Here is a 13,868-nt window from a genome sequence, read left to right as displayed (position 1 = left end):
ACACACCATCCATCAAAGGACAGCAGTGACCGTGTGTGCATCTGCATCACACACACCTGCATGCACACACCTAATTTACTCCATCCGGCAGAGGGCAGTCGTGAAAGCAAGCAGACATGCAATTGCACTACTCTCCTCCTCCCTAGCTGGCATTGCTGAACGGAAACAGACCCACCCCTCCCCTGGATGGGCAACCCTTCATCTACCTGGGCATGTTCCCCTAGTGGAGCTCCTCCCCACGGCACATTCAGTGCTTTGGGACCGAATGGGATGCATGTGGGAGCTCTCCTGAAGGAAAAGAGGACCTCTGCACCGCTTCCTCTCATGGGCATCAGCACCACGATGCCTTCAGGCTGCCTCGCGGGCTGGTGGGGACCGACACACAAATTGGCACAGCTGCCGTGTGGCTTGCAGAGGCCAGAGGTACGATACAGCACATCCAGTTCCCAACATTGTTTTAAAAAAGGAAATGCCAGTGGCCGTGGGCCCCGGAGGCTACCTTAGTGCAAGGAGCCTTCTATTAAAGAGCAGCAGCAAACGTCAGCGCTGCATGCGATTTAGTTGCTGCCTCTCCTCGGGAAGAAGAATTTGGCCAAGACGTCTATTATGCCGCGAAAGCCTCTTCTGGCCTTCAAACGTTTCCATAGTCCAAACTTGCTTTCCAAATATTTAGCCCTTACCCTAGAGGCGAGTGACAGCTGCTGCCAGAGAGAGGCGCTAGGGCAGCCTTTCCCAACCTGGTGCCCTCCAGATGTGTTGTACTGCAACTCCCATCATTCCCAGCCAGCACGATGGGAGTTGCAGTCGAACACATCCAGAGAGCACCAGGTTGGGAAAGGCTGCACTAGGCCATCCCCTCCTCTCTTCTCAGAGGCTGCGTGTTTGAATTATCTCCCACGGGGGCAGGATTTCTTTAACAAATCTAGGGGAGAATTCAAAAATGCAGCCTGCCCCACAACAGAGCTGCTTCCTGGGCCCCTAGAAACCATTTGCCATAGCTCTTGCCCAGTGTGCAGAATGGCTTGGGGCAAGCTGGGGGTTAATCAGGGGAGACTGGGGAGGAGACGCCCTCCCAAGACTCTCCCACCTGGTGACCTGGGTGACCTGAATGACCAAGAGGCCTGCTGCATTCGAGGTGACAGAGGAGACGCACTCGCTTGCACAGCAGCCACCGTTCCGGCCACCGCTCAGGGCTGACAGAGCCCCCTCCCCTTATTCTTCTTTGCCCTGCCCGGCCCGCGAGTGCCAGTAGGCAGCTATGCGGTCACAGTGATGGTACAGGAAGACCCCCGAAAGGGTGAGCGCAACGCCCGCATAGCCAAGCAAAGTCAGGTGGCTCCCAAAGAGAAAATGAGAGAGCAGCAGGTTGCCCACGACGTTGACATTCCCGAGGACGTGGATGGTGAGGGCGGACGTCAGCGAGATGACGGAGAAACTGGCCAGGTTGTACAGCACCGAGCCGAGGCAGCTCAGCAGGATGCAGGCCCCCAGGCTGCCGCCATAGGCCAGGGTGCCGTCCCAGGCGGGACCAACCTCCAGCACCAGCGCCGCCACAAAGAGGACGCAGAAGCTGGGCAAGGAAGTGAGGCAGAGCAGAGTCGGGGAGTCCAGGCGCTCTTCCTGCAGCAGGGTACCTGTGGGGGAGACAAGGGGGTCAGACGGAGGCCGACTGGAACCCAGCCCTGAGGATGCAGAGATGGGGGGGGGCTTCAAACAAGGGCGAGCACTTTCAGGAGTGGGTGGGTGGTTACTGCTTATACAGCCAGTTATAACTGGAGAACAAACCACTCTCTTTCATTTCATTCACACAGTCAAGGGGAGGATCCAGAGGTTGACACAAGAGGAGTGAGAATCAATGGCCCCAGGCAAGAGTGGAGGTTCACATACCCCTCCTTTATCCCCAGATAAGGGATAATACTAGCGATACCAGGATCGTTATCCCTGGTGGGTGAAATTCTGTACGGAAGGAAACTCAGGTCACGGCTACACTACGGACTTAAACCATTTTAAAGAATCATTCCCTCTTCCTCAGGCCGCTGGGAACTGTAGTCCTGTGAAGATATCTAACTAGGAATATCTAACAGAGAATGCCTACTACCTTCACGCTACAGTTCCCAGGATCCTTTGGGGGAAGCCATGACAGTTGCAAGGGGCACATGAAGCCAATATTGGTCTGTGCTGTATGGATACTTTCAACAACCGATGAAGGATTCCTACCACCAGCAACAACAAGGAATTCGTGGTCCATGTGGACAGGGCTTGTCTCTCAGGATAACACACCCCCCCAACCCCCAAGGAAGAGCAGCTTCTGAATCATAACTGATTGACTGAGATGGAGAGAAAATAACATTATTTGAACCTTACCAAAGAAGATGGGGAAGGAGCGGGGCAACCCCGTCAAGCGGATTTTTACTGCCATTGAGTCAGCTGCCAACAGGAGAGTGGGCCAGCCAGATCAGCCTTGACCTCCTGACATTTTTATCGCTTCCACATTTTGTCGGGGGGGGGGTGCTTCAAAGGAAGGGCTCTCTTTGCCCCACTGCTGAAGCTAAGACGGCCAGAGCTTGAGTAGACATCAGGGGGTGAGGGGAGAGAATCTGGTTCTTTCCTCTAGGGTGGGAGATCTATATGTGGAAGCTGGCCCTCCCCATGTCTAAAAGGAATTTTATTCAAACCAGGATTGCAAACCACCTTATACTACAGGGGTAACCTCAGGCCCAGGGGCTAAATCCAGCCCCACTGGAGTCCCAATTTGGACCTATGGGGTTCCCCTGACCCCAGCCCCTTCCCACTAACCACCAATTTTTTGGTGGTTTCCTGGCTTTTGTGCAGTCCCCCCCTCCCCATTCTCAAGGCAGAAATGCCTCTCCTAAGGCTCATTCTTGGCACGAAGAGCTTCAAGCTACAATAAGCTGGTATTTTGGACCCCTTCCCTTTTGCCTTTGGTCCCATCCACCACTGCAGCGCAGCCCCCAAGAGCTTCTCCAAAACTGGATTTGGCCCTCGGGCTGAAAGAGGTTCAACACCCCTGTGATACTATGTAACCTGCTTTGAGAACTTTTTGTTGAAGGATGTAAAAATACATTCAAAACAAACAAAGAAATAAACTACTGGGTGGCCTGGCCCCATGGCTCAGGATTAGCTGCAGTGATCTGCTTGCCAGTTGCTGCCAGACACCTCCTCACCCAGAAGAGGTGGGTGCTGCAAACTCAGAAATAAAAGCAGTCATATTTCATATGACTGCAGGAGCGGTGTGGGAGGGTGTGTGCGCGCGCGCGCAGGGCGTGTGTGCTGAAGTTACGTTTGCCAGTTTCACCCTTTGCTGGCTGGTCCCCAGCCCCCAGTGCTGATCCCGTCAGCAAGCGTGGTTCCCACAGGGAACCAAAGCTCATGAGCAGTAGCGCATCAGCCACTTGCAAAAACCACTGACATCACTGGAGAAGGCCAATGGCTGGAAGCACCCTAAACTTCACCCCCAAATTTTTGTAAGTGGAACAATAACCAGGGGAAGGACTTCGGGCAAGGTGCCAAAACAGTCTGGACTTTCTGGGCCTGTGTGCCCCAGTTCCTGTCCCGGCAGGGTGAAAAGGGGCAAAGCGGCCATCGCTCACCGGGAACGTACAACAGCAGCTCTTATGACTCTATTCGCACACCTAACAATTTTGTGAATAGTTGTTGTGGTTTGTTAAGTAAATAGCAGGCAGAGAGGAGAGCCCACCTGGATCAGGACTGCAGCCAGGCAAAGGGCTGAAGCATGCATGCATTTGCTGGTGACTGCTATTATGGTTATAATTATGATTATGCAGCATTTGCTAATTGCACGAATAAAGGCACATGGAAATTCATTGCATGAACAAGGGCACTTGGTCCTCAGACCAAGTCCAAGTGAAAAGCTTCTTTAAGGGCGTATCAAAGAACCCGCTCTGGTTTATGCAGTTAAGAGGCTTCCTTACTCAACTGGCTGGCCTATATGCAGTTCCCTCCTTTTGCCAGAGAGCTCTCGGGGGGGGGGGGGCAGGGGCATATGGGCTAAACCCTTGTCAAATATCATTCAGGTTCAGGGACTTTTGCTCCCTGAAATGGTGAACCGGAGTTTGGTCTCTGCTGCTTCAGACCACAGGGCGCATATGCTGGACTCTTCCTTGCAAAGGGGAGGGAATGCCCTGCACATAGAAAGCTAGCAAGTCAGGGAGAAAGCTAGTTGCTTATATGTAGTGAATCCTTTTTTACACAGGAGCATTCAATCATGGAGCCCCCACCTGCAGTCTGAAGCAGGACACAAATTTAACATCTCAGTAGGAACTAGGCCCTTTAGGTCTGACATGTACCATGGCTATTTTGGAACCTGAATGGCTGCAACAATTCTTTCTCAACCTGCATCAGTGTAAATAAATAAATAATTTCTAAAACCCCAGGATGTTGGTGGTGGTGGTGGTTGATAATAATAATAATAATAATAATAATAATAATGATGCTGTCATAAAGCCTCTGGTGCTCTTGCCTCCAAAATCATTTGCAATTCTTTGAGCATCTTGATGAAAACACAAGAATGAGGAAGTTGAATTTACATGACCCTGTGCTGGAAGAGGGAGACCAGCCCAGATATAGTCCAACACATATGGAGGGCACCAGATTGGGGAAGGCTTTCTTAGAGTTTCACTGCTGTTTTGGCTTCTGCCTTCACTGGTCAGGAAAACAAAGTGACAGGAAGCCTCCCTGGAAACCAAGGAAATGTGTGGATTCCTGGCGGACACAGCAATTTTACAGTAAACAAGCCCCCCTTGACGTGTGAAGGATGCTACACAAGTCAAGGTAAGGCAGTACATACTGGTGGTTACAGACACAGATCTGATCCCCAGGGGTCACGATCCATCATGGAGTTCTCCTGTGCAAGACCCACAGAGACATCAGGTTCTTCGGCACAGTTGCTGGCTCATTTCAAAGGGCTTGAGCGTAGGGCAACTTCCTGAAGGATCATGCCCCATGGAAATGGGAAGGTAAGACCATTGCCAGCTGGATTTCCTGCCTCAGATCCCAAAATGTCCCAAGGCCAGCTCAGGAAGGATGAGATGCGCTCTGGGTGAGTCACTGAGGATATGCGAGGATTACAGGCTTTTGCCACTCTTCTTCTGTACTGTGGCATTTTCAGTTCAGAGAGCCAGTGTAGTGTAGTGGCTAGAGTGTTGGACTGGGAGCCAGGAGATCTGGGTTCTAGTCCCCACTCGGCCATGGAAGCTCACTGGGTGACTTTGGGCCAGTCACACACTCTCAGCCAAACCCACCTCACAGGCTTCTTGTTGTGAGGCTAAAATGGAGAGTAGGAGGGTTATGTACGCCACCTTGGGTTCCTCAAAAGAGGGAAAAAAGTGGGATATAAATGTAATAAATAAATAAATAAATAAATTCTGTCACGGATAAAGCTGGTGGAAGTTGTTCCTGCTAATGCGACAGATCAGTCCAGGATACCTGGACAAAAGAATTCTGGGGAGTTCTCTCTCTCTGTCTCTCTCTCACACAGAGACTTTCTGCAAAAGTTCGCACACATAGAATAATAGAACAGTAGGGCTGGAAGGGGCCTACAAGGCCATCGAGTCCAACCCCCTGCTCAATGCAGGAATCCAAGTCAGAGCATCCCTGAGAGATGGCTGTCCAGCCTCGTCTTGAACGCCTCCAGTGTGGGAGAGCCCACCGCCTCCCTAGGGAGTTGGTTCCATTGTCGTATTGCTCTATGTCCTTACCCGCTTTAACTAGATAGACATTGACAGGGATGTTTAGAATAGAACAGTGTTAACAGCAAAATCCTATGCATGTCTGCTCAGAAGTAAGTTCTATTGAATTCAATGGGATACACTCCTAGGAAAGTGTGTATAGGATTGCAGTCTGTCACTAGCATCTTCTTCACAAGAGGGTTCTGGATTCTGTTACACAACAAAAGCTACAGATTGTTTTCTAAATTTCTTTCTTTCTCTTTCTCTCTCTCTCACTCACTCACTCACACACTCAAGTTGAAATGAGGCTGTTCCTCTTCCAAGACAGCAGTCTGGCTAAGGATGAAACCTTTCCCAAGGAAAATCTCCACACAAAGATCTAGTATTCCAAACAAAACATCACCTTTTGGTCTATTCGATTCAACATTTTAAAATTTAGCATACAAATGGAACAAATGAATCTAATTGGGTTGAAACACTGGAACTGGGGAGATTTAACACAACTGGATTTCTGCTCCCCATTGAAGAGTTAGTTACTACTTTATGCAAAATAAAAGTAATTATGCAGATAGGCCTAATTTACATGATTTGTTCACAATGTAATCACGGGAAAGGCAAGGATGTAAACACAGCAGTCAAGCCCCACCCTTCACCATTGGAAATCTTGTTCCCAAGATGCACTTTTCTCCCACACACTTTTAAGCATATCTCTACAGTCATAAGGACTAGAAACTTCGTTTTTAAAATAATAATAAAGAAAGCTAAGATTCACAGGAAGCTGGATTTGGCACATTCCATGCTCTTCCAGAATCATGGCATACATGCAGCCCTGAAAGCAACTCACTTTGCTGTATGGACTTCAGTCCGCGGAGGAAAGTAGCAGCAAAGAGGAAGCAGCAGCCAGCTTGATCGAAATGCACCTCCCCGACGATGCTCAAGGAGGCTCCCAAGCATATGGGTCCCATCGCTGCGTACTGCAGCAGGTGGTGGCGTTTCCCCAGCAGCACCTTGGAGAGGGTCAGGGTGAAGAGTGGCGTGGTGGTGTACACCATCTGCGCAAAATCCAGCTGGACATAGTTGAGCCCCAAGTTCCCAAAAGCCACGCTGGCACAGAAGGTCATGCTCAGCAGGAAGACCCTCACCTTAGCCTCAGGGCTGAGGGTAGGGCTCCCAGTCCTGCTGGCCCGGAGGGTGGCCAGGGGTTTGCCCACCACCACGGCTGTCAGCATGTGCAGGGACGAGAGCAGCACCGGGTACCGGAAATTGTGGATGGCAAAGATCCACTTGTTCAGGCTGGACATAGTGGTGCCAGTGACCAGCCAGACGAACACCGTGGCCACGAGCGGCAGAGCGTGCAGTGACCGGGCGAGCGGCCTCGGCCCCCCGCCCTGGCCAGGATCCAGCTTCCAGGGCGAGGGCAGCCATGCTCCGTCGGCAGAGTTCATCCCTGCTTCATTTCTCCTCTGAGAGGGCGGGCACATCGGGGGCGGCAGCCTGGCACGGGTGGGAACGAGTCCCTTTGCGGACAGCTCTGAAGACACCAAAGATGACACGCGGGTTCCCTTAGATCACCGTGCCTCACCAAGTAGTCTTGCCTTAGCGCACTCTCTTCTGGCAGGCCTCCTCGGTGCCCACAGAAATGTTTCAGCCAGCTGACTGAGTTCTTCCCCGTCTCCTTTCCAACGGACACTCCCAGTGACTCACCGGGATCAGATTTCCAACTGCAGCCTGGTGAGGATCCGTCAGTTGCTTTGCGGGTTTTCTCCAAGGGAGCCTGGAACTGATGGGGAAGAAACCCCAGGGTGTTTGGAACTTGGGAGAAAACTCGCCTTCGGTTGGAATGCCTGTGATCTCAGCTCTTCTGTATCAACTCCGAGGGGACAGGGATCCAGCAATCACTTTGGACACGCCAGGGGCCCATCCAGTCCTGTTAAACAGAGGATCTGACCAGCGGCACTGAATAGGCTGCAGAGGTCTTGTGCTTTGGTTCCTGGCCTGCCCTCCCAACACGCTGACCGGCTCCGGGAGAGGCTAAGCTGCGTCTGCTGCCGGCTGCCGCCTTGTGCGAACGGCCATGTGCAAACAAATGTGGCAGAAGCCGGCGGAAACTCTGATGGTTTGCCGGTTGACAGGAGGCTCCTCCCTCCATGTAACCAGGGAGTGCACCGATGGCAACAAAACATCAACAGCCGATCATGTGCCTGGGTCCTTAAAGTGAACGCAGCCAGACAAGAGAAGTGCTGCATGGGATGGCCCAGGGCAACTCATTGGTGGCTTGCTCCCCTGGGATTATGGAGTGCAGACTGCAAGAACAAAAAGAAAGCAGCAGTCAGGAGCATCCTAAACAAACAGTCACCCTGGAGACTCCGAAAGACTGTGTCAGCATCCCTGCTTAACTCCTAGCAAGGGACAACCACAGCGGCAAAAATGCAACCCTTTTACACCAGGCTGGGAAGGGCTTCCCTTGTGCCAGCGCTCAGCTGAGCACCTGTTTTCAATGGCAGGGCAGGGCTGGACCCAGGGCAAGATGAAACAGGAGCAGAAGCCTCTGAGCTGGTGCACAGTGCATTTCCCTTGCTACTGATGATCAGAAAATCCCCACACAGCCGGGCTTAAGGGGAACAGAAGGCCCCCCAGATCAGCGGATGGGCGTTTCCAAACAGATGCCTGAGCTCCAGCATGTCTTCGTTTAGAAATTAAGCGACAAGACTGAACCAGTCAGGAAAGAGGCACCGGTGGGCAGGTGTCCCCCAACAGGAAATGGGTTCCAGAAAGCAGACCTCATGGAGGCAGAATCTCTGGCCGGCAGGTACGGAAGAGTCTACCTTGGCTGACGCTGAAATTTGTTTGCCAGCAACAGGGCCCCCAAACACGATGGCTGCTTCACACCATCCTTCAATGCTGAAAGGCTTGCCTTTCTCAGGCAAATATGCAGAAGTCAAAGCCACGTCCCTTCCTGACCGCTTCCGCTGGAACTGCCAAGAAAAGTGTCCACGTAAATCAGGGGTGGGCAACCCGCAGCCCTCCACTGCTCTGAGTGTGGCCCAACAAGTCCCCAAGGAGTCCCACCCGCTTTTCCGCACAGCCAAGCTGAAGAGCAGGGCTGCTGGGAAAGAACCGCTGTTACGGCACTGGGACTAGATTGGCCTCATCCCACCCACCCACCCCCTGCCTCAACCAATTCCACCACTGCTGAGATTGCACCAATAGTGATCTCGGTCAGGTTCACTGGGGGATTTTAAATCACGCCCCCCTCCAGTGATTTCCTCTGTAGAAACACTAATCTCAGAGGGGATGGTTGGGGGTGGGAGAAGTTTTGGCCTCCCCTCCTCCCAGTGATCCCATCCCAGTGAGCAAAGTGGGGAGGTTTAAATCGCCCCATCCCTGCCCACTGAAATGTGTGTTCATGGGGGGGGGGGTCTGTGTTGGTGTATGCACATACATCAAGCGGTGTGGCTTTGTGGGGTGACCAAGCGTGTTGCCTCCTGCCCGCTTGCCACTTCCACTTTCTTTCAGATTGCCTCCTTCCTGGGTTGTTGTCCTGTTGCACAAACCCGGCCCTCTGGGCTTTGTAGGGTTAAACAACCCAGAACTTTAACCCAACAACCAGCCACAGATCAAAACCCGGAGGGCCGGGTTCGCACCTTGCGACAACCCAGGGTTGTTTTGCGACCCAAAAGGACGTGGAGGCCGGTGGGAGGCAGCAGCGCACGCACTCGCTTGCGCTCACAAACAGCCCGTAGTTTGTGAACCGCGGGCCATTTGGTCGTGCGAGCGGGGCCCCTGACTCTCAGCCTCAGCTACCCCACAGGGCTGCTGTGGGGATAAAACGGAGGAGAGCCATGAGAACCGCCTTGAGGAAAGCGCGGTCTATCCATGCAGCAGACCGCTCCATCATTCACACGGGCGAACCGCGCTCGCAGGCCGCGCTGGCCCAGGGGAGGGCTCGCGTCACGTCTGAACCCGCCCTCGTTGCCTCTCCGAATCTTGGCGGGCCGGGCCGGGCCGGGCCGGGCCGGGCCGAGGGAGGGAGGGCGGCTGCGGCGCGCTCAAGGTGACTCTTACCTTACCCGCGGAGCTCGCTGATGCGCCATCGCAGGCGGCAGCAAGCGGGGCCGCGCCGCCCGGCTCCCCGAAGGAGGCCTGGCACGGCTCGGCTCGGCTCGGCACGGCTCGGCTCGGCTGGCGCCGGGCCCTGAAGCTGCCGGGCGGTCGCCGCACGGGCGTGGCGCGCGAGGGCGCCGGGGGTCCCCCGGCCAGGCGCCCCCGCCTCGCCCCGGCGAGCCCGAAGGCGCCGCCGCTCCGCCCCCGGCGCAGGGGGCCCCGGGCACGACCCGGCGGCGGGGAAGGGCGCGCCGGCTCTTTGGCGGCCCGCCCCCGAGACGAGCGCCGGGCGAGGATGCCCAGCGCCGGAGCGGGAGCTGCGCCGGCCAGCGCGCTCTCGCCGCGCCCCCTCGCGCCCGCGGAGGAGATCGCGCGTGGCGGAGCGCGGGGGGCCGGGCGCGAAGCTGCGCCGGCCGCCCCCACCCGGCCGCCCCCCCCCGGCCCGCTTGCGGGGAAGGGAGCGCGGCAGAGGCCGGTCGGGGGCGCTTCCGGAGCGTTGCTGGCCTGCGGCAGCAAAGGCAACGGAGAGGCCGCCCCCGAACAAAGGCGGTGCGAAGGCGGAGACCAGCGCGAACGGGCGCCGGGCGGGCCGGGGGGACGCGCGGCTCCGTTCCCTGTGGCTGGAGCAGGGACAAAGGCGGTGGTCGTTGCCCATCGCACGTGGGGCGATCGGCTCACCATTCCCAGTGTCTGTTATCACCCCACAAGGTTTTGTGAAAGGTCACGCTTAGGTACTAGTCACTGTACTTCCCTCGTTTCAGTTTTGCATTTCAGTGTGTTAATCCGATCGCCCTTGCAACTCTTGTGTTATCGCCCGGCAGCATCTTGTAAATGGCAACTGTTACGGGAATTATCACTGTCTGTACTTCATTGCATTCCAGTTTTGCATTTCAGTGTGTTAATCTGATCGCCTTTGCAACTCTTGTGTTATCGCCCGGCAGCATCTTGTAAATGGCAACTGTTACGGGAATTATCACTGTCTGTACTTCATTGCATTCCAGTTTTGCATTTCAGTGTGTTAATCTGATCGCCTTTGCAACTCTTGTGTTATCGCCCGGCAGCATCTTGTAAATGGCAACTGTTACGGGAATTATCACTGTCTGTACTTCATTGCATTCCAGTTTTGCATTTCAGTGTGTTAATCTGATCGCCCTTGCAACTCTTGTGTTATCGCCCAGCAGCATCTTGTAAATGGCAACTGTTACGGGAATTATCACTGTCTGTACTTCATTGCATTTCAGTTTCCTCTGACAAATTGTTTACATGTCCCTCACACACTCACGTGTATATAGATCTGCCAATTTGAGATTGACACTTCATGCATCCATGAAACCTAATGCCAGAATAAATAAATGTGTTTGTCTTTAACCTGCCACAAGACTTGTTGTTTTAGATCTCAGTCAGCATGCAGAACATTATATATATATTTCATTTGCACAGAATCTGCCCCACTTTGCTGTAGATCAGCCTTCCCCAACCTGGTGCCCTTTAGATGTGTTAGACTGCAACTCCCATCATCCTCAGTCAACAAGTCATGCTTTAGGGCACAATCCTATCCAGATAGTTGGCAGCCTCCAAACTCAGAGGCTGCCAAGTATCCAATGCAGGGCAGGCGGGGAGTGGTGCATTTCTGCTAGACAGACCTGTCTGGCAGCAGCACCTCGCAAGTGGAGGGATGAAGGCTGGGGCAGCCATAGGAGATATCGTAGGGCTGGCAGCCTGGTCTCCTCCCCATCCCGGGTACGCCCCCTTTGTCCCATCTTCACACTCTGTTTTCCAGGCACAGAGAGGTAGCCAGTGCAGTTCTCTCGACCCAAGCCAGGAGGGGATAGGGAGGGGAGCGCAGTTTCCTGGCTTGGAGCCCTGGCTCCAAGCTTAGACCCAGGAAACCAAACTATCCTATTCCCCACCCCCAGATGCTGCCTTGTGGGCACAGAATTGCTCCCTTAGGTGAACATTCTTCACCAGGCCCAGATGGTATCCAGCCCAGAGTATCCATCCTAGAGTTCTTAAAGAACTCAAATATAACATTGCTGATCTTCTAACAAAAATATGTAATTCCCTAAGTTCAGCTTCTGTACCACAGGACTGGAGAATGGCCAATGTAACACCAATTTTTAAAAAGGGATCCAGGAAATTACAGGCCAGTTAGCTTAACATCTGCTCCAGGTAAATTGGTTAAAAGTATTATTAAAGATAAACTTAGCAGGCATATAGAATGTCAAGCCCTGCTGAAAAAGAGGCAACAGGGATCCCGCAAAGGTAAGCCCTGTCTCATGAACCTTTAAGAATTCTTTGAGAGTGTCAATGAACATGTGGGCAGGGGTGATCTGGTAGATATTGTTGACGTGGACTTCCAAAAGGCTTTGATAAAGTCCCTCAACAAAGACTCCTGAGGAAACATAGCAGTCGTGAAATAGGAGGGGAGGTCCTCTTATTAATCAGTAACTGGTTAAAGAACAGAAAGTAGGAATAAATGGTACATTCTCCCAATGGAGGGATGTAACCAGGGACCAATGCTTTTCAACTTGTTCATAAAATTATCTGGAATTAGGAGTGAGCAGAGAGGTGGCCAAGTTTCCTGATGACACCAAATGGTTAAATAAGAAGGGACTGCAAAGAGCTCCAAAAGGATCTCTCCAATCTGGGAGAGTGGGCATCAAAGTGGCAAATGTGTTTCATGGAAGCAAGTGTGAAGTGATGCACGTTGGGGCAAAAAATCCCAACTTCATGTATATGCTGATGGGATCTGACCAAGGAAGAGATCATCGGGTTGTGGTGGACAGCTCAGTGAAGATGTCAGCCCAGTGTGTGGCCGTTGTAAAAAAGGCAAACTCCATGTTAGGCACAATTAGAAACAGAATTGAGAATAAAACTGCCAGTATCATACTGCTCCTATACAAATCTATGGTGCGGCCTGACTTGGAATACTGTGTCCAGTTCTGGTCACTGCACTTAAAAGAGGATATTGTAGAGTTGGGAAAAGTGCAGAAAAGAGCAACTAAGATGATCGAGGGGCTGGAACTTCTCCCCTACGAGGGAAGGTTACAGCAGCTGGGACTGTTTAGCTTGGAAAAAAGGGTAAGGGGAGACATGAGGTATATGAAATTACGCACAGCGTGGAGAAAGTGGATAGGGAGGCATTTTTCTCCCTCCCTCACAATACTAGAACCCAATGGGGTCACCCCATGAAGCTGATTGGTGGGAGATTCAGGACAGATAAAAGGAATTCTTCACAGAGCTCATAGTCAAACTATGGAATTCACTACCTCAAGATGTCGTGATGGCCACCAGGTTGGATGGCTTTAAAAGGGGGTCAAATTCCTGGAGGAGAAGGCTATCAATGGCCACTAGTCCTGATGGTTATGTGCTACCTCCAGTAGCAGAGGCAGTATGCCTATGTACACCAGTTGCTGGGGAACATGGGCAGGAGGGTGCTGTTGCACTCGTGTCCTGCTTGTGGGTTTCCTGCAGGTAGCTGGTTGGCCACTGTATGAACAGAATGCTGGACTAGATGGAGCCTTGGTCTGATCCAGCATGGTTTTTCTTACGTTCTTATTCTTCAACATTTCTTGTCCCACCATCTGAAAGTCGTGGGTCTAAGGTTGCCAACTGACCAAAGAGAAAAAGTGCCCCAGGTTGCTCCTGTGTCTTTAACAAAGCAGTTGATTTATATATGTAATCAGCTGATTTATTTATTTAGTCATATTTATGAATTGCTTAGATTAACAAAAATATTAAGCCATGTACATAAAACAAGACTTTATATGGGCGGTTTAGAAATGTAATAAATACATAAAAATAAATAAAACTTAAAATATAGAGAACAAGATTTCCTTTCTGGGAATGCCTGTTGAAAAAGGTCTTTCAGTAGGCACTGAAAACCCAGAAGGGTTGGTGCCTTCCTAATTTATAGTGGTATGGAGTTCCAGAGAGTGGTTGCTACGACACTACGGGTACTATTGCAAGCCATGATGGATCAGACCTCCAAAATGTTGGGCAGTACCAGGAGGGTATCTCCTGATGAGTGCAGCAAATGAGCAGACCAGTAGGGGA

General features: G+C 52.3%; 2 protein-coding genes across 3 annotated transcripts; both read right to left on the bottom strand.

Moving 5' to 3' along the window:
• Nucleotides 1–1,126: 1,126 nt before the first annotated feature.
• On the bottom strand, nucleotides 1,127–7,189 carry SLC35E4 (solute carrier family 35 member E4). Its single transcript, XM_084819467.1, has 2 exons — nucleotides 6,553–7,189; nucleotides 1,127–1,634 (listed from the first exon to the last, which is right to left on the bottom strand). Exons 1-2 carry the CDS (start codon nucleotides 7,187–7,189, stop codon nucleotides 1,213–1,215), a joined length of 1,059 nt encoding a protein of 352 aa, XP_084675593.1. The 3' UTR covers nucleotides 1,127–1,212.
• On the bottom strand, nucleotides 6,090–11,180 carry LOC146336253 (uncharacterized). 2 transcript variants are annotated; one of them, XM_084819468.1, is made up of 3 exons: nucleotides 9,774–11,180; nucleotides 8,534–8,683; nucleotides 7,887–8,011 (listed from the first exon to the last, which is right to left on the bottom strand). In XM_084819468.1, exons 1-3 carry the CDS (start codon nucleotides 10,491–10,493, stop codon nucleotides 7,973–7,975), a joined length of 909 nt encoding a protein of 302 aa, XP_084675594.1. In that variant the 5' UTR covers nucleotides 10,494–11,180; the 3' UTR covers nucleotides 7,887–7,972. The 2 variants fall into 2 exon arrangements, with proteins under 2 accessions (XP_084675595.1, XP_084675594.1); XM_084819469.1 differs by lacking the exon at nucleotides 8,534–8,683 and having other exon boundaries at nucleotides 6,090–8,011.
• Nucleotides 11,181–13,868: the final 2,688 nt, after the last annotated feature.

This window comes from Heloderma suspectum, chromosome 13, assembly GCF_057233095.1.
Source record: "Heloderma suspectum isolate Gila_16-S chromosome 13, 16-S_ref, whole genome shotgun sequence".
Classification (NCBI taxonomy): domain Eukaryota; kingdom Metazoa; phylum Chordata; class Lepidosauria; order Squamata; family Helodermatidae; genus Heloderma; species Heloderma suspectum.
Note: the sequence above shows the minus strand (reverse complement) of the source record. Positions and strands in the feature narration are given on the sequence as shown.

Coding starts and splice junctions, on each gene's coding strand:
- SLC35E4 (XM_084819467.1), bottom strand. CDS start 7,189: ATGTGCCCGCCCTCTCAGAGGAGAAATGAAGCAGGGATGAACTCTGCC. Junction 1,635..6,552: donor ACTGAAGTCCATACAGCAAA/GTGAGTTGCTTT, acceptor TCTCCCCCACAG/GTACCCTGCTGCAGGAAGAG.
- LOC146336253 (XM_084819468.1), bottom strand. CDS start 10,493: ATGGTGAGCCGATCGCCCCACGTGCGATGGGCAACGACCACCGCCTTT. Junction 8,684..9,773: donor CAGCGAGCTCCGCGGGTAAG/GTAAGAGTCACC, acceptor TTTTCTTGGCAG/TTCCAGCGGAAGCGGTCAGG. Junction 8,012..8,533: donor AAATTTCAGCGTCAGCCAAG/GTAGACTCTTCC, acceptor TTGTTCTTGCAG/TCTGCACTCCATAATCCCAG.